The 20,228-nt window shown below is 41.1% G+C and overlaps 1 protein-coding gene across 5 annotated transcripts in view; it reads left to right on the forward strand.

The window, feature by feature from the left end:
* LOC108769166 (tensin-1) overlaps positions 1-20,228 on the forward strand; it is a 62,022-nt gene that overhangs the window by 37,980 nt on the left and 3,814 nt on the right. For 4 of the 5 annotated variants that reach the window (XM_018519994.1, XM_018519995.1, XM_018519996.1 and 1 more), the window contains 5 exons: positions 3,727-3,873; positions 17,463-17,609; positions 18,795-18,977; positions 19,258-19,694; positions 19,823-20,041. In XM_018519994.1, the coding sequence (XP_018375496.1) occupies positions 3,727-3,873; positions 17,463-17,609; positions 18,795-18,977; positions 19,258-19,694; positions 19,823-20,041 (1,133 nt within the window). Of the gene's footprint in view, positions 1-3,726; positions 3,874-6,149; positions 7,891-17,462; positions 17,610-18,794; positions 18,978-19,257; positions 19,695-19,822; positions 20,042-20,228 lie in introns of those variants that run through there. The other variant, XM_018519998.1, reaches the window with a different exon arrangement.

The raw sequence follows: 20,228 nt of genomic DNA on the forward strand, positions 1-20,228 counted from the left end.
ATTTATCCTTCCTTCGACAGCGATTACTCGTTCACGTGCAATCTTAGGAAAGAAAACCGGAGCAGCATCCGGAAACTGGGGGTCATAAAATTTTTTACTGCAACCGAGAGCTTAACCCAACCCTGCCTTAAAATTTTTACTGGAGCCGAACACAAAATCGAACACTTAAACATTTAGAGGTCTCCCATCTGCGCTACAAATACGACTAAAAGATACATTTAGTACCGTCTGTGGGGAACATTATTATTATTTATAAGCATGTATATTCGTGCATAAGTGAACTTTTGAAGTTCAACGTGTTTATCTGCGTCGTTAAAAGAATTACGCGGAAAAAACAGAATCCCGTGATAAAGAGTAAGTCTGACGAGAGGTTCTCCTCTAGGATAACAAACAATTGATTTTTTTTTTATTTTTACAGTTATTTCACTGAAAATGAAAGGCGGAGAATTCTTTTGAGATGCACTCGTTTGTCATAAATAAATCTTCGGCTTGCAACGGATGACTCCCTCGTTGCAAGAGATACTTTTACGTTCACAATCGGATTTCGCGATTTGCTGGAAATCTCCGATTCCAGGTATTCTCGGAGCGGGACAATAGGTAGGGGTTCAAATAACCGACGCAAGTGCTGCAGCGACGTATTCCATTGCAAAGGCGCAAAAGCGAGTAAAGACGGGAGCGGGTGAATAACGACGTCAGTGTCTTCCCGTGGAATATGACAAACTCGACGAAATCCTCTGTAGGATGTCGTTTGTCGTACCAGAAGCGATTGGTAACGCGCATAGTTGGTTCACTTCTCGTGTTACAGGGTGATTCTCGGTCCGTAACAACTTTGCGCTACGCAACTATGTTTCGAGTGGACCGGCACAGTCAGAAACTTCGCGTAACGTACTTCAATCGAATTTTTAACGAATTGCATTTTAACTTCCGGGTGAAAAGCCAAATCGAGCAGGTAACTTTGCGTGGTGTGCTTTAGTGTAGTTGCTAACAAATTAGATCGCACTTGTACAAGCTAAAATAAACTGATTAGATCAATAGCCGATTAGTCAAATATATACGCGATTTTAACGTTTGAAGCGTTTACGTCAACGATTATTGCATTATATACAGAAAAAAGATTATTCTTAAATCAACCATAATATATTCATATATAAGCAAAAATATTATAATCTTGCTTCAAAGATATTAATCTTGACTTGATTAAATTTGTTTTGATGCAAGTATTACTTTGCACTTGATTCAAAACTTGCTTAATTAAAAATCTTATATCAATACAAATTCAATAAAATCAAGATTGATATCTTTGAAGCAAGATTATAATATTTTTGCTTATATATGAACATATTATGGTTGATTTAAGAATAGTCTTTTTTTCTGTGTAGTCATTATTTTTTTCAAAAATATAATTTTCCATTAAGTTTCATAATGAGAACATGATTGTTAATATTATCGAAATTCTTGTTGTTATATCTCATTATAAACGCGATTGTTATTCGCGCAATAATTAAAAGAGTTTTTCTATTCGTTGAGTACAATTTCAAACAGTAGCTCTTAAGAGGGCCTGTTGAAATAATGTCCATCCAAGAAGCATAAGTATAGCAAGCAGCTTTTTCACTGAGCCGAGTCATTTATATCTTTCTCACGTAGAACTTTGCTACTTGGAGCAAATGCAGGTACCATGAAAAATTCAGCACGAAACTTGATAGAATCGCGGAGTATCCTTGGCAGAAAATTTGCTCCTACAGTACGATCATCTTTTCAATCACCATTCTACTCGTCCGCATGCTCTGCCATGCTTACCTCTGCGTGAGAACGAATTTAAACAAGTATCCTATCTTGAAAGTTTGAGGATGAAATCGTGTTTCTCTTTAAGATTGAGAATTGAAGTGCAATAATGGCTTAAGCCAAAAACGCTACTTTGAGAATAGGAGTTTTAAATTTTAAAGACCAACAATAGCAAGAATGTGAGTTTCAGTAAAAATGTGAGTTAAGAGAGAAAACGTTTGATATTATTTTTCAAATAAATTTTTTATTTAAATTGCAAAAATAACTCAATCGCAAAAAAATTGCCGTTGTACAGAAATGCGTAGCCTCTTTTACACACAGAAAAGCTTTTATACGTGCTGCAGCAACTACAATCTCTACAAGCTTTACAATCAGTACTGCGTTTATGTAGTATGCACAAGAGCATGGTGCCGCGACACAATGGACATATAAATATTAATAGAACGTGCGAGCGGAAACTGTAAACATGCTCGATGTAATTTTACAGGACTAGGTAATAAAATATCAACAGTTCACGAAGTGTCATTGTGAGGATATAAAATTCTTGGCTAAAATTATTGGCGAAATTTCACAGAAAGCTCTTTCGGAGACGAAAATACGAAGATTTTGCTCATTGAAATTTTATTTGTATTGGTTGCCAAATTTATAGACAACATTAAAAATTTACGTCCCAGAATGAGAACAGTGTTTAAATTCGGCGCGAGTTGAGGCGAAAATACATTCTGCTTCATATGAACTACTATCTTATTATTGAAGAAAATCTATACGTATCTTATGACGATGTATTTAAATTAGGATTTATTTTTTGATGAAAATTTTCTTTACAATTCTGAAAAACAAGAATTTTTTAAAGTTTCTACTTAGATTAGTCTAGAAACAGTATCTGCGAAATTATGATCGAAGTCGATTTATAAAATCAACGATAAAATTTATGTTGAAACTTATAAGCATCTCGCGAATGAAGTCTTAATAAATCATTAAAAGTTTTAGAACATAAATTTAAGCAAAAACCTCGCAAGTGTTTCAAGTAGCCAATAATTGGACGCAATTTCTTTCTCTTAATTCTTATTACTTGATCGAATCATCCAACGTGGCAATATTATGCAATTATGAAGCTACTTCGGTGCACGTAAAAGCACGTAAAAATATTAGAAAGAAAAAGCTAGAAATTTATGTATAAGTATATTTTATTTAATTGTGCTAAAGTAGAGCTAATATCTTAATTGGCATCATTCTGTGCCTAATTATTTTTCTACCGGTGTTACACTTCTATTCGTATCATTTAATTATCTCATTCTACACCCCTCAATTTTGGCTCACGCGATATTCTCTACGGTTGCTAACAAGCCATATATAGTAAGTGATATTTATGACGATATCCTGTTTAATGAGGACGCTAGTTTCTTGCACGGGTCTTAACACGTACGCAACATTTCACAGCGGAATTGATTTAAACGATTAAATCACTCAACAGGATGAGAGCAATGATAAAACGCTCGTAAATCATTTTTGTTTGCATTCAATACAAGGCAGAAGGCTCACTCTCGAAAATATCTCGGAAATTGTCAGTCAGAGACAATTTGAATTATTTTTCACTGCGTTGCAAAAAATGATGAATTTCAATATCATAAATAAAATATTGTAGTTTTATTTAAGTGCATTTTATTAAGTAGTAATTATATCAATAAGTTTAAGTAATTATTATATATTATTTAACAGAAAAAAGAATTAAAAAGTTATTACTTATCTTTAATTCTAAAATGTGCAGGAAATAATACATTTTCTTTTAAAAAATAAGAAATTTGGTATTTTCAAAGTGCATTCTCTCTCTCTCTCTCTCTCTCAAGTATATCTCATATTTATTATTATTTTTTTTTGCTCCAATATCAAAACGTTCTTCTTATGAGCAGTCTCTCAAGATTGGTTTTTTTATTTCTGTTACAGTGCGTGCAAATGGCGCACGCGTTAAGACGCATCTTTTACGCGACTTGTGAGCCGCAGCACGCCCAATTCAGCTTTCTGGCGCGAGAGCCCGGGGCCCACTTCAGCCTGCAATATTGTCATTCTTTTATCACCGAGTCTGCAGAACAGGTCAGTAAAATGCGACTTTCTCTTTAATATTTCCTTCTTTCGTGGCATATTCCTGTCTCTGAGGAAGATTGGAATATCTGAGAGACGTGTTAATTATGTAGGTCACATACTGAAGTTTCCATAAAAAGAGATAGATTTTTAATTCCTAAAAATGGAGCAGTAATAGAAAATGTCTAAATGATGAAAAATATACATTAATGCAGACGCATATAGAACGAATAGAAACATAAAGTGTTTGAAATATTTTTAAAATATTTTACTGACGTTCGCGAAGTATCTTAAATAATTGAGTTAATATAAATCGTCGGAACTAAACTGGGATTTTCGCCCAAGATATTGTACGTGACAGGTCGGCCCTTCCCAGTGGACAACCGCGTGCGTCTCAAGTGGAAACTGGAAACAATCTCGTCGTTTAAAGCTGATGGATCGCTTCCCTTTACTCTCGACAACTCTGCCAGCATTTAGAGCCAAGTCGCACGCGTAATAGACAAAATTTAAATTGAAATTACAAAATACACAACCAGATTCTTGTCTTAATTGTAATTCGGTATCAGTACGCTCCTCGCCCTGATGAAGTGAACGGTAAGGTTCACGAAATGTTGGTATTAGCAATGGATAAAAATACGGTAATAACCCACAAACCTTCTTGTATTTTTAAATATAATACCTTTGAAGATAATTGAAAGCTTAAAAAGTGTCGAGAATTCTTTCTACACGAATTAACGAATCTACTGTATTCATTGCTCTAATTCTCGTATAACAAAATGAATTTATATTCGTAATACAATAATTAATAATATTCGTAATATTCCAATACGATCGATTTGTCTGCGAATTCATGCATCTGGAGCAATGTATTTCATCTTCGCTTTAACTTATTAATACTATTACAAATTTCACCAGTGTATCACATTTATCGAAAGTCATAACAACCGGGTGTAAAGCAGGAGGAACGTGCTTCGGTACTAAGACCAGCGAATACACGGGGAAATATCGTCTCGAACGTCGATACACTGACAACTACCGAATCCCAGGATCTAAAAGCCTCTTTCTGTTGTCTGGAAGATAACATCGCCCGAGGCTTCGAGGTCCGTCGACGATATCAGAAAGGATAGAGCCGTAAGTTGGCGGAGCTTTAGTGAGTTGAGAATAGTAGACTTTGCACTTGGAACTTTGCACTTTGCCATTGCCTTGACATTTAGTCAACCCTAATGGCGCACTCTTCGGATTAAACTTTAAATACCTTCCGCGCCGAATTAAGAACGTCATCGTTCTTGAAGGTCTCGGATCAAGTATGCTTACTCTGATAGCACAGTCGAGAGGATTGCGAGAATAGGCGAAAAATGAAGAACTTCGAAGGTTTCCACGTTCATTGAAGCGGTTGACACCACATTTTTCACTTTCCAACCAATTTCTACGCTCTCTGCCAGGTGATTTATCAACATATGATCCACATCGAAGGGGATATAAAAGTTTAAAATGGTCTTTTTAAAGGAAAATAAAAAAAGAAATGTATATGAATCCTTTTGATATTTTCTTTATTGAGCCAAAGGACTAAATCCAATACACATACATACACAACTGGCTGTAATTCTAACTGTTGTTATGTATCTAACGATTTTGTGAAAGTTCTGACTAATTCGAGATTCCGTAATTCGTTACGGACTTTAACTGACCTTGAAGAACGCTTTAAAATGTACGTTAAGTAGATACAGGTACCTGCGGCAGGTACAGACATTCCAAAGGAGGTATACGAGCATTCTAGGTATAGGTTGCTTGTTGGAAGAAATATCTAATGAAGAGATACAGGGTATTCCAAAACGTATTTAGGTGTGAAAAATAGAGGTATTTACTCCTAAGTACTTCACCGGACATGACGCGAGCCTCGAGTCAGAACCGAAGTCTGCGATCGAGCGGCTCGTCGCGCTGACGGCAGGTCAAAGAACGCGAATCGCAAACTCATGCGCTTCGTACGGCGCTGGCTCTCTGTCGAGTGGCGTTCTCAGTCGTGGCAGGGTAAAAAGAGTAAGAAGCCCCCCCTCCCTCTTGGAAAAGATCATGAGAGGGACAGAGAGCGACAGGCAGAGCGGGAAAGACTACAGCTGCCGTTGAACGTGTTCAATGCCGCGGTTGAAGCAAGAAAGCGGTCGGTCGGTCGGTCGCACCGCTCGGCTTCTCACAAATCGCGGTGGGGATGGAACCGTGTGGGCCGGCCAGAGCGGTGCTCTCGCTTCGTGTTCCTCGTGGACTTCAGTCTTTCTCTATACGTACCGGGAGATATTGCCATCGCCGGGCCGGTTAAGCACGGCGGTATCCATACTTTGCGGCTTTGCGAGCTCCCACCTCGCGAAAAGCAGCAGACGACTGTACCAGGACCAGATAACGTATAACGAAGAGGACAAGAAGAGAACTGAACGAGGAACTCGCCAACTGAAGGTTCACCCGGTGATATCTCATCCTGTTGACACCAGAAAGAACGCGCGTGAACCGGGCCTCGTGCCTCTTTGAACGGTCCAAACCTAGCGGATGACTCACTGCTCTTCGCTTGCGTGAGTTTCCACTTCCGCAATGATGCTGGTTCGACTTAATAGATTGACGAAATAGTGAAAGATCGTGATATCGAATTTGCGTATAGAATTTTGTATTATTTATGAATATAGTGTATTTGTTTCACTGGCCTGATTTCTATAAAAATATATAAATCAGAAGTTTCAAAGAAAAGAGGGAAGGGATACGCATGATTCACCATTGAGTACCGCCAAAGATAAGCAAAAGACGCAAAATTCCATCTGGAAACTTTCTAAAGATTGCTCAATCGTAGCTTTTCCTTCGGCGTCACGATTCCAGACTCCGGAGTAGGAACAATTAGGAGGGAGTTGTTCGTGCGAATATGTCGGGTACGATCGCGACGTCGGTAAGAGAGGTCGATGTCGTCCCCGCAGCAAGTCCATCGGAAAATGTAGAAGGACGCAGTCGAAGCGACTGCGTGTGTGGTTGACAGACGACAAGTAAGAAGCGAGAAGCGACGCGGTACTCGTTAACCGGTTTCCGCGGGTCGGCATGCAGAGCGACACGTAGCCGGGGCTACGCACGCCATCAAGAGTGGCTCTTGGATCCTCCGTGCGTGTGTCGCACGTAGGATTGGAATCCCACAGGGTCTCACGACATCACGATCATCGTCACTTGCTAATATCACACCTTCTCACGGGAGACACGGGAGATCTGCTGCCGCAGGGGAAGAAGCCAGTTTCACGTCGACAACGGACTCTCGACAGCTTTGCGCAATGGAGGTACCTTCGGTGCCACTGTATTTCCGTTACCAAACGGATATCGGCGTCTCCAGTCGTGTTAGCTGTCCGAGAATCGAGTGGTGCTCATCCACGTGTTGCTACGAAATATAGATTGAAACTTCATAATTTCAATAGGCGCTTGACTCCGCGATAGGTGTCGGTATCGTCGAAGGGATACCTTCGGAGAAAGGTGTTGGATGCGGCAAACATTTTAGCACGCCGACGTGCCGGTGCCTCGTGCATTAGAAAGTGCGCCGCATAGTGTCGTGAATGTGTGACCGGAAATGTGTGGAATGTTGATGTTAGAAATGCGAATAACTGGTGTGCACTGTGTGATGGTACAATCCTTCCTGGATGTAACAACAATGTCGAATTGTTATTAAGTCTGGATAAAAGCCGATCGCTTCTTCGCGTGCGGTCAGTGTTTGGGGAAAAAATATCTTCTTTCGTAAAAGTTAAGGGTAGCCAGAAGGTGCGATTTGGAAAGTGCAACGGTCGCTGTGGCATGAGGAGGCTTGCACGCAGACGCAATATCCTGACCGCATTCTTTGCGATTATGGGACGCCTTGGTAAAGGCTCGCAGAGCACAACGAGGCCCATTTTCAGGGTGCATTATCGCAAACTTGTGGACGAATATTCGCAGCAGGAACAATTGAAGTTTATGCCCGCGCTACCTGACTACATGTCGTATTGCTGTTGCCGATGTGGTCACACTCAAAAGCTCAAAGTGAGTTCTATCTGAAACCAGATCATGCTAATTTAAAATTCATGCAACGTTCGTGTTCGGTCCATTTATTCGTTTTCTCTTTGAGTAATAGAAGTTTGAATAATTCGTTTTTATTCATCTAGTAGGATAATTTCCGCTTCTAAACGATTGCAAATTCCAGTTCTAACTGATCCGATATGCATAATAAGACGATCTGGATATCGCCTTGACTTCATGGCGTAGACTTTACCTCTTGCGATATTAACGGATCGCGATTAGGTCGCGGTACCGCAACATGACCTCGGAGATATGGTCGATGCAGCGGTTAAAAAAAGGAAAAGAAGTGAAACGGTCTTCTATTGCTTTAGATTATAAAATATGGTCATTAATATTTAGTAGTCGCATAGCTCTTCAAATTACTCGGTATCTTTTCAATGCGAAAATACCATGTCCGATCCAAAAGTAAAATTGGAGGAGGGAGAGAGGGGGGGGGAGAGATGTAATTCAACTAAGAATTAGTTACAATTTTCAAATGGAAATTGTTCTCTAACTTCCAGTCGTTCAACTTTCTAACACCTATGTTTATCGGTCAGAGTTGTCTAATTCATTAATCAACGTATTTATCTGTTTCTTTAAGATTTGAAAGAAAATGGTCCAGGTTTGATATTCACATTCCAAGATTTGTTAAAAGAGAGCCATCGAGTCGGTAGATTGCATACTGCAGTCTGAGAGAACATGAGAGAAAGAGAGAGAGATGGAGAGAGGGGGAGAGAGAGAGAAAGAGAGAGAGAGAGAGAGAGAGAGAGAGAGAGAGAGAGAGCCTAAGCCCGGTAATACTACTATCGCGTACCAGAAAGAAAAAGAGCTAACGAGGGAAGGGAGAGTGAAGGGGGATAAGCCGTGGGATCGGACGAACGCATTCCTCGGCTTCATATAGCTGCTTGTAGCGCGAGATGCCTTGCTGCTTCGCTCGTCGGCTCCTTACCGATGGAGTGTCTACACAGCATTGATATTTTAGCGACGATATACGAACCCGTCATTATTCTAGCCAGCATTCATCTGCACCGCGAGCGTTTAGAAACGAAGGACTCCGTCGGTACTAGAAAATAATAGAAACGTGAGCGTTAACAACGTGATATAGCTTCCATTGTATCGTTAATGCTGCGTGCTCTATAGGTGCTAGTGCACACCGGCATGGCAGCTGGATTATCTCTCATTGTCGCCAAACCAATTCGAGCGAGAAGCTTCGAGGACCCGCGTATGACAACTGCCATCCCTCCGTTAGTTCCTCTTGACTTCACAATGGAAAATCATAATTCGTGTCGACCCACCGCGTCCCGCGGACAAAAGCCGAAAGTCCTTCGTAGCGCTGATTCACAAAGCTACGTCCGAATTTGACGAGTTTCCAATGATCTCCCAGGCAAGTTCACTATCCGTGAAGCCGCCAGGTGAATCCGCGTAAGGATTTGTCTCGGATTCCAGTCTCCTATGCGATCGACGCGGTTGAGAAGATATTTTCGGCGGGAAGAGAAAAAAAAGAGATAGACGGAGAGGAAACGAGTCATCTATCGCATTGCGCAAACGTTACGGAATTTCTCTCAACATCAATAGAGCGTCTCGCACAAAAGGTGGTCCATTACCGTCGAGGCACTTCTCGTAGAGGCTCTCAGATACAATACGAACTCTTGAGTTATAGGTAGAGGCAGGCATAAGTTATACCTGGTAGCTTCTTAATAACATGTTAGTTGCCCGGTGAAGGACTTTGTAATGGTCTCGTCATCGATTTTTCGTACCATTCATATCGGCTGCTTCATCTTCTTCCATTTTTGTCATCGTAGCGCCTCGGAGCAGATGTCATCTTGCATTTTCTTACACGCATATGTATGATTCGTTTCCGACGAAACGTTTGCTTTTCTCATAAAATATGTCAATCAAGATTGGACAACTGACGCAATGACTTTGAGAAACGCGAGGTGCTCTGGTGACGAATATCACTTAGGTTTCTTATGCCGTGACCGCGCAATTTTGTTAGCCTATTATCGCAGAAACGGCAAACGGTCGCGGAAAATCTATAATAACTCTTTATAAGTGCTCAACATACTGCCGGCCACTCGCGCAATTTACAATTTGAGATTTCCATGGTGATTCCAGGGAATGCCGTAAAGTGCCGTTTTACAATGACTAGGCCCGCTTCCTGCACGCTCGCTATCGAGAATGACATCGCGAAGTTTGCGCAATGTTCATGCGCCGTGTCTCGAATCGAACGCAAATCGAACGCTCGTTCCTCGCATTGGACGCACATGTCAACTATTTTTATCGTTGACAATGCTGCTCCCTTTCATCCACGATGCGTTACCTTTGTGCTTTATTTTGTTCGATTTTACAAGACCCGCTTCCGGGTTTTGTCTTTTATTTCACGATTACTCATCGCGGAGATTGAGAGCTCCCCCCCCCCGCACACTTACTCTCACATATAATTAAATAGAACTAATTATATAATTAGATTGTTATGTTTTCGATTGCTTGCCAATGAATATTTTATATCATTAACGTCTTATTAGCTTATTTATATATTTTTATTTGTTATTAAGAGAAGTCTAATATTTGCGCTATTGATACTTTAACGTTAATTATAATTAAAATTTAACAAAATATATGTTAATATTTTCCAGGGAAGAGAATAGTATTTTTATATTGAATTTTTATTAAATGTTAAACATTTAATGTTAAAATATATATAACATAGAAAAAATAATCCAATGTTCTTCGACAAAAAGTCTATGCGTGTATTAAGTGGATCAATATACATATTACAGTTACATTCTTCAGTATTATACAAGCGCAGGGTTCTCGATGGATAATAGGGATTGATTGACTTACGCAACGGAGAACATTTGGATTACTCTGTAATCTAATAGATACTGCGTAATGCGTATTACGGATTAATACAATGTATAATGACTTAATCGATTCGAGCCAAAACCAATCATAACAGTAATATTGTGTCTCTGCCGTTTAATCAACAGTTTTGGACATAATTTTCCAGCTGTGAAAAGACATAGGAGTTGCAAAATATTAACCTTAATTGGAGGAGTAAATTCTAACGTAAAATAATTTCTATATTCTCATATCACAGTTAGAGGAAGAATAGATAGAATACACCGATAAAACTGTTCATTTGTTTCTATAATTCTTTTTATTGTATTTATTATGTTGTTAGGATGGTTCGATGGTTCAGCAACTTACGATGACTCAATATTGGTCGTTGATAACGATTCTAGGTATATATACCATTCTCCATTGAATGTTTGCGTCCATATCTGAGAATTACTTCCGGAACCGCGCGTTCGATAAGGAGGGAACTCGAGCTACAAGAAATTTGAAGCGAAGCGTGGTTCTCCTCGCGCGTCGTATGCGTCCTCGAGGGTGCATTTCTGGAGGCACCGAAATAGGTTTAACGACGAGGCTCAAGGGTGCAGTAGCAAACTGTACGGGCCACAAAGTGGGCGTATTGTCCTACTGTGATGCACGATTCACGCATCACTACGTCTTTAAACTCGCCGCTTATTGTCAAGGGCCCTTATATGATGAGCCAGACCGATGAATCGCGACAGTAAAGCCAATCAAGGCTACATCGCTCATTTAGCCGACTTGATACGTGGGTTCCACGCTAATAATCCGTTAATAAGAACAAGTTATACGATAGCAATAAACGCTCCATTACATTATTATGAGCGCAAATTTCTGTTAATCTGGCGTTATTAAGGAAAATGACGAACCTTAAATACTATAAAAGTAGCATTATTTTTACAATTACTTTGAACTTATGCTAAAAAAAACTTTTAAAATAGTTTTTTGACAACTTTATTAGCATAATTTAAATCCAAAGGGATGGAACATTAAAATATTAAAATTTAAAATATTAAAATTTAATTTAACATATTCTCTCTCTAAAAATGTCATATATTATTTCGACAGCTTTTAAATTAGCTGTGATTATATTAATATTGGAAAAACGCAAAAGCGACCGGCTCTATAACGAGGCTACAACGTTAGTAATATTTTGGTATCGTGTCTTTTAGATACGAAACAGATGGAGCGACCATCAGCAGACTCTAGTGACGTTAATTGCTGATCAAAGGGTCAGATTATGCAACGGTTGTGCTTCATCTGCGCTTCCTGACCGATGCATCTCTCTAACTATATTCGATCCAATCTTCGACCGATTTCACATTACATCGAACAAAGTACTCGCCATACGGTCAAACGATATTTCGGCATTATACATCAACAAGGTTGTACAGCCTCTCTTATGGATTTGCGGCTAGTTCAAAAAGCGCAAAGCCAAAATTATTATTGCTAATTATCTGCCTTCCATTACAGGGAGGTTCAGGTTCGAATTTTAACTAATGGGATAATGCTTTCTATAATAAATTTATTGTAAGTTGACAAAATACTTATTAGCATCAGTAATATTGAATTAATTATTAATTATTAATTTAATAATATTGATTTAATAATATAATATTGTTAATGTCCAACTTTGGAATAAGCATTTGAATAAATAATATTTAATAATAAAAACATTTGAATATTAATTAGCACGTGAGTTAAAAACAAAAGCAAACTGTATAAAATCTACAAAAATTATTAATTTTATATTTTATATTACTATTAATTTTATTAATAATAATTTTTGGCATAAGAGATCTCTCGCACTAAATGTCGAAATATTCTTTTATTCTGTTTCGTTCACATCGATTAATATGTATTTATTAATGTATCCACATTCCATCTCCTTCCGCAGTCTGTTATTTGAATGATAATTTCTTTTCGCAGAAACGATTGATTCTTGATCTTCATGAATACAATCAAGGGAAGATAAGTGGTACGTTTGCATCTTCATTATCATGCGAATGTGAATTCGTTCTTTAAAAAAAAATAAAAAGAGTATTCTTCTCTGAAATATATTCTAATTCAATTTCCGGAGTAAATTCTGGTATCATTAAATAATCGCTTCGAACGTCGTAACAATTATACGTCAACGAGTCTAACGCACAAGTCCGGTAGTATCGGTATAACGGCGTGTAAGGGTGCAACTTGAATATTTGACATTCGAAACTACCGTGCCTGTCATAAGCAGAAGTCCATAACACCGAAGGCAGAACTTGTTCATGCTTGTTTCAACCTGATTCGTCGATCGCACGAGTTTGACAGTCCTTGAGCACATGATCTCCTTTCTCTCTCAAACAAACACAGATTGAAAATGACAGAGAGAACTAGTTAAACTTCTGTTAACTTTAACTAACGTTTGTGGGAACGATATATCACAGCGGGGTTGTCACAAATTTGTATTTGTTGTCATCTTCAGCGAGTACAGTTGCAAGCCCTACAGCATCCGCGCAGAACAGATCGGAAGAACGCAATTAAATAGATGAAAGAAGCGTAATTATTACGATATCAATTTTATTAGTACATTGCTATTAAAGAAAGAAAAAAAATTAGGATAATAATGTGAATGTAAAAGCATGGTTGAGCCATCAATTGCTAAGTTCAGCAGAAAAGCAGCTTTGAAACTGTTGTAAAATTCTTTAATATGATTGGCTCGTATTATATTTAGATCCAGCGAGGAATTAAGAGCAAAAACCAATGATATTAAAGGATCTTACAATAGTTATAAAGTCTTCTTTTTCTCCTGAACATAGTCTGATGACTATGTGGCGTTGGTAGCGAAGCGATAGTATCAAGATGGTTGAGTCGGCATTGCTTCGTGCGGCACAATAATAACGCGCGACAAGGAAGGTCCGTTTACTTCGTACTCTACAATTTTTCCCGCCAGCTATTTACACCCGGAGGGTAGAGCATCGCGACGTCGAGGTAAACCAGAAACCGAAGCGAGGGAAATTCAGAGGTGCGACGAGAGGGCCGGTCCCCATCCGAGCGCCATTATTGCGAGTACCGGCTTGTGTACCGCAGGATGGTGTTGGTAGACCGGGTGTATGCGGGACGGGAAATCTAGAGGAGCTGGAGATATGGCCGTGACCGCGCGGAATGCCTGGAATGTAGCCCGTCACGCTGCACCGGCGCAAAGCCACGGCGCGATCCATCGCCCTTTCGGTTCCCTTCCCATTCGATTCCGGTGTCTCTCGTTTTTTTGCCGAAGCCACCGGCGCAAACAGCGAATCAGTCTGTGCTCAAGCAAGCTAAAATAGCTCTTTCGAAGTCGTGCCTTTTTTTTCTTCCTTTTCTTCTTTCTTTAAATCCGCGTAACGTTTTACCACGCGACGTTTGATCCACGGAGTCGATGTCTCTTTTTGGTTCGATACTTCATCTTGAGAATTTTCGCTGACGGAAACCTTCTGTCTGCGATTCCAGAAAGTGCAGAGTGTCGCGATTTACCGTGGTAACAGCGGTACGATCACCGCGATCGATCAAATGGACCTGAATCAAAATGCGGTGAAGAGGGTCAGTGCCTGCTCGAGTCAACGTCCAGGATAGGGTAGAGCGGAGAGGAAGAAGAGTCGCCGGTGATGATTTCATCGCGCTTAAATTCCACCTCGGGGCGGGAATCTCAGGGCCGTATTTTCGATTCTCGGCCACGGGAACGGAGGAGGAGGGTCGAAGTCGAGGGATCCAGCCCGTGTCCAGCGTTCCGCCCACGACGCGATAAATTCTCCTCTATGACACGATCCTTTGCTCTTCGTGGTGAGCAAGCGAGCTTCCATTGCTTGGATGGTTTTCTTCACGATTTCTGCGAAATGTACCGTTGATGGCAGGAACGTGTTCTTTCCTGCGATAAATTAGTCCTCAGATTTTCTCACGTTGTGAAACGCGGTGCGCTACTTCATTGATAATATCTGCCGTTTTGCATCTTGATGCTTGATGCACAAATATACGCGCCTAATAAAAGTAGCAAGAATTGCTGAAAGAAGTTAAATAGAGTAGATTGAATGCATGGACTCTACCATGTTTTAAATTTCAAATCCAACAACTGAAACAGTTGCGAATAATCTGTTTGCATCATTAAAGTAACAGATATGTGAATACGCAATTTCCTTTTTCCCAGACGATGAAAGAAAAATTATTTAATCGATATATCACAAATAACTTAGGTTGCACCAATATGTCTCAAGTGATCTCTTATTTTTATAAAATACACTGTTAAATATCAAATGAGCAATGATAACCTTAAGTAAATCTCTTAAGTAATGTTTTGGTTTTTTTAATTTCCATGATGTATGTCAGAATGTAAATTAATTCATTTCTGTGATTGAATCGTTTAGTTTAAAAATAAACAATATTCATATTAACGTACACACTTAGTAAATAATAAATTAAATTTTAATGAGATTTGATACATTTTTAAATTAAATTGTTTTAGTTAAATTAACATATTGGCGACCTATAGAAATGATTAAAAATTATTCAAATTCGATACATTTGATCTCTAAAACGACTCTTGAGCGATCAACATTATTGTACAATATTTGTTACTACACGATATTATTGATTGTCTACATCGTCAAACTTGTTTGTTTTCAATTTAAAGTGGGCATCAATAATATTGTTCGAAATAATTGTACAATAATATTGAGCGATTGGGGATTACTTAAAATAAGTGTTATTGTATCTCTTCACAACTCTCAAAAGGAAAATTTTCTGTACATCCATAGTGTGGCGAACCCAATGCATTTATACTAAAATGGAGATTCGTATAGCACTTATGGAACAACGGAAGAGAGCGCTCGGATATGACTTAGCGAGTTGCAGAGCAGCCGTGCGTCCGGTACGCAATTATAGCTCAAGTCATCGCTTTACCCCGCACAAACGTAATTGAAATATCTCGTAACTAGTGGAATCATTCGACCTGACCTCAAACCACAAACCATGAAATTATTCGAGCGAGCATTGCTGCGCGTTTTAATTCAAAAGTTCAACCGTTGCCGCGCCGTTGTCCTGCACGAGTGCGTATTCATTAAAACGCATTACTTTCTTGCATTATTTCTTTCGCTTCGCCTTTCTACGTGCCAAATGGCTGATCCAAGCGTTGCACCTCTACAGTAGGCTTCTGTAGCAACGCAGGCGGGCGGTGGAAAGCTCGTGCAAACCAATGTGTAGCGTCATTGGAAAATACAGCGCGATACGTTCGGCTTTGCAATCCTATCTCTCGTTTTTTGTATTTTCGTCGCTCGTACGCGGATTCCACTGGCGAGCCGTATTTCCTTGCTTTACGGGGCACACTGAAGCAAAGCCGGGATTTCCGCATCGCTTGCAACAATGTCGTAACAATGTCACGGGGATACATAGACGAAGTACTACATAGGCGAAGTATGCGAGGCTAGAATCCGAGATGTACATAGATACCCCTGCGAAACGATTGAATATCTCCCCAAACGGTTTCGCCATGGTTTGCATCGTGAAAGGAAAAGTCAGACGGACGAGACGTTAATCGCCACTTTCGTCTCCGTGTGCGTACAATGCTTCTCTTTAAACTCTTAGCCCTTCGGTCGACCCGGTGTTCATTAATACGCATCGCGTCGCGGCTTTCAGCGGTGAAGCTTTCCGAAAGGAGAAAGATATCCCTCGCCGACCTTTTCCCCATTTCTGGCTGTATATGTACGTCTGCGTGACCGCTTGTAACGTACGTGCGCCCACATGCAATCCATCTGCATCTGGTTTCCGTACAAACGCGAAGCGTATGCACTCAGGAGGTTTCTAAACGCGTACACGAGCGAAGTCGAACCCCGAAAGCTTGCGGCTCTCCGCGAGTGCTTATTACACATTCAGACTCCGCTTTTGCGCTGCGGCAGCGTCTCTGCTCTTCAACGTACGGTCGGCTACGCGTTTCTCCTCCGCCACCGGTAGATCCGGAAAAATCTAATTAACCCGACGATGTATTATTTTTGTGCAACGTAAATTTTTCTAGGCTTGCATTAAAGTTTACTTATAATGTTGCTCGACGACGCGAGCAATACGGTTTTCTTTTCTTTTTTATACAGAGCTTTCGACAGTATGATTATAGCACTAATTTGAATAGTATTCTTCTTTTTTTAGTTCAGAAAATGCAGAAGAGTTTAATGGTCCAGAAAAAAATATATTTCAAACTTTTTCGACTGTCTTACAAATTATCATTATTTTAAAAAATGCATAAGAATGAAAATAATCATTTCTCACAATTTTTAGACGCTGAATGCAATGCTGTTTATGGTAATTTATTTGATAAATGGAATCATAATTCAGCGCTAAAATTACGGGAAATGATTGCTTTCATTCTTCCGCTCGAAAAAAGTTATTCTTTGAACAATATATTTCATGCCACGTGAAATATCCAATTATGCTCAGTAAAGTTTTAATCATAAATATCTTGTATGTAATTTGCGTATTTTTTTTTTTTTTTCAAAAGAATCAATTACGTATAATTAATTCATTTCGTGGAGCACAAATACGGAAATATTCTTTGTAATTAAACTGAAAGAAACGAACTACGTTCGCGGCCACAATCGGATTGCAACGGTAATATTACGAAAGAAACAGCAAAATGCTGTGTTTAATAAAATTTGTGTCGGAACTCGAGCTTTCCTGTCTGCTTGCAGGCGGAGGAGTTGAACACCATCGTTGGCAATGCTTTCCGCATGGCGTACGTGGCGCAGCTTCAGCGCCAACCGATCCTTCAGGATGTAATCTCATCACGATCGACACCGTCTTATCGCAAGGACAAGCAGGAGCATCGAACGTCGTGGGTATGTTTTAAACGTATCGAAATAATAGATCCGATCCATTTGACTAAACGACCGAAAAAATGCAAATTACGCGAGACACAAAAGAATTGTTACCAGCGCACTTTGCTGGCAAATAAAAGGAGCACCGTGTAGTTTAAAGTGCTAACGAAGTCATTTATTTTTGCCGCTGTCAGCTAGCGAGTTAGTTGAGTTAAACTTTACAGGCCGGTTCGGTATCGTGCCATCTGCTAGTTTTCTCACAAAAGCACCGTAGATTGCAATTAAGTAGTTTTAGCAATTAGCGGACAGTCAGTTCCGAGATCTTCTTAAAGATTACGCTTGTTGAGTTCTATCGCAGCAATTTATTTTGCCAAACAAAACAAATAGAGACATGTAGAAAGTGAAATTCAAAAGATGTACTTTAATTATCCGGGAAACGGATAACAAAGAACGACTCAATCGCCGCGATCATTATAACTTTTCGTCTAAAACTTTTCTTACAAAATGAGTCGAAATCACTGTAAGATTATTTGTCCAAGTCGTACGATCGAATTCTTTTTTCCTGCCGCGCAAGCACAATATTCTGGAGGCTATTGGAGCAGATGGTAGCGACTGCTATATGCCAGGAAGCAGAGCAAATACACGTACCGGGACGCATATACACGTACGGCAGCAGTAAGGAAGCTGCTGGAGAAGCTCGCGGAAGAGCCTCTTAAATATCCAAGAAGCGCGAGACGAAAGGGACAACGACGACAACCGTGTCCTCTCCGTCTCACGAGGGCCACCGATTCCAGTAGGTGTCCCGTTTACGAGCCGCGTTAATTATAAATTCGACCCAAGTCTCTCGCTTACCGTCTCGCGTCGCCTTGCGTCGCCTTGCGTCGCCTCGCGTTTCCAAGTAAACGGTCAGTCCGCCACGGTCCGCTCGATGGTCCCCGCCGCAAAATCGCCTTAGGAACTGTGTGATTCCGCCGATTAAATATTCAACCCGGGAGAACCTCGAAGAGACCGAATCGTTCCGACGTTTCTGCCTAATCAACGATTCGTCCAAGAGAGACCGAGCCCTCGGATCCGCCGATTTAAGGCAATGATTGCGCATTGGAGAGGAACCTCCGATCTTGAGGAAATAATCGGAGGTCCTCTTTAAGTACACGGTGTCGCGACGGGGGATGTAATTTTGGCAATGACCCGCCGTTTCGTTTGCAGAACAAATCGCTGCCCGGAGACGACACGATCGCCGCGGGCGCTTGCAGGAGTCCGTCGTCGAACTCGTGGCTGAAAAGTCGGACGTCGCCCACCTCCAAGATTGGAAGGGGTCCGTCTGCAGCGGATATGAACGTGCAGCTCGGCAGCGCCGGCTCGCCCACGCTGCGACTCGCCAGCGTAAAGGTGATTTCATACAAGTGTAACAAATCCACCGTCGGCGGAGTTGCGGCCGCTATTATATTACACTCGGGCGCTATTACGCGAAAGCGAATTAGCCAGCCTGGCAGCAACTTAGAGTAAATTAACTTCGTAGAACGCCGCGTCATCCCGACTAGGCGACACGTAGTATCTCTTTTAATATCGCGGCTCCATCCATTTCTCGCGTGACGCGTTTGCAGAACACGTTTACCTCGACAAGTGAAACGCTTGGTCGCGCTTAAACGACGAATCCGAATAATTCCAGGCACCAAACACGATCCCAGGTCTACGGCCGTCGTTTACGAACGTTCTCGGTCCCATAACGAATGTGGACGAGCCAAAGAGCTTGTCCCAACAGAGCACGCCGAGCAGCGATGAGAGCAACTCGCCAACGGAGTTGAACTCATACAAGAGGCTAACGGACAAGCCGCCGCTGATAAAGCGGCTGGCGATGGGTTTGACAGGTGGACGCGACGTTCTTGGGTTGAACGGTGAGGATGACAGCTGCCCGCTCGTCAGCGGTAGCAGTACGCCGACCAGCCCATCGAACAGACCCCATTCCGGAGGCTACATAAACGAGGCGATCATCGACTCGGAGGGTACGAGGCCATCGTACAACAAGATCCCACCGTCCGAGAGCCTCGATAACACCATCAACGCGTCCATCACTAACGTGAAGAATTTCAACATCGAGAACAACAGGTAAGTTTATAGCCGGACCGTTCTCCATTTTTCTCCCTCCTTCTGCCTCTCTCTCTCTCTCTCTCTCGCCTTCTCGGTAGCGACGAGGGATCGGTACGAATCGTGAACGACAGCTCTTTCATTTCCAGGATAGGGCACAATTGCCCGGACTCGGGTACGGAGGCGGAATTCAAGTCGAAAAGAAGATCGCAAATTAGCACGTCGAGCAGCTCGGTACCCGCTGACGGAAGCACTCATGGCTCCACGCCAACCCCGCCGCCTTTGCCCGAGAGAACAGACAGCCTGAATAATCGAAGTGAGGAGGCCGAGCTACGCAAGGCGCCCTGGTTTCAAGCTGGAATACCCAGGTTGGTCTCCGCGACATTACTACATGTCGGAGTAAAATATAAACACGCACACACAAGCTCGTGCTCGCGCGGTGCTTTCTCGGTGAGCCGAAATAGCACGTCGCCTCTGGCTAATTTTAAATATTCGTCGGGTGATCCAGTCTACAGTCCAGTTTCCAGTAGCTGCCTTTGTAAATGGAATACGCAA

Source organism: Trachymyrmex cornetzi, unplaced genomic scaffold, assembly GCF_001594075.2.
Source record: "Trachymyrmex cornetzi isolate Tcor2-1 unplaced genomic scaffold, Tcor1.1 scaffold868, whole genome shotgun sequence".
Classification (NCBI taxonomy): domain Eukaryota; kingdom Metazoa; phylum Arthropoda; class Insecta; order Hymenoptera; family Formicidae; genus Trachymyrmex; species Trachymyrmex cornetzi.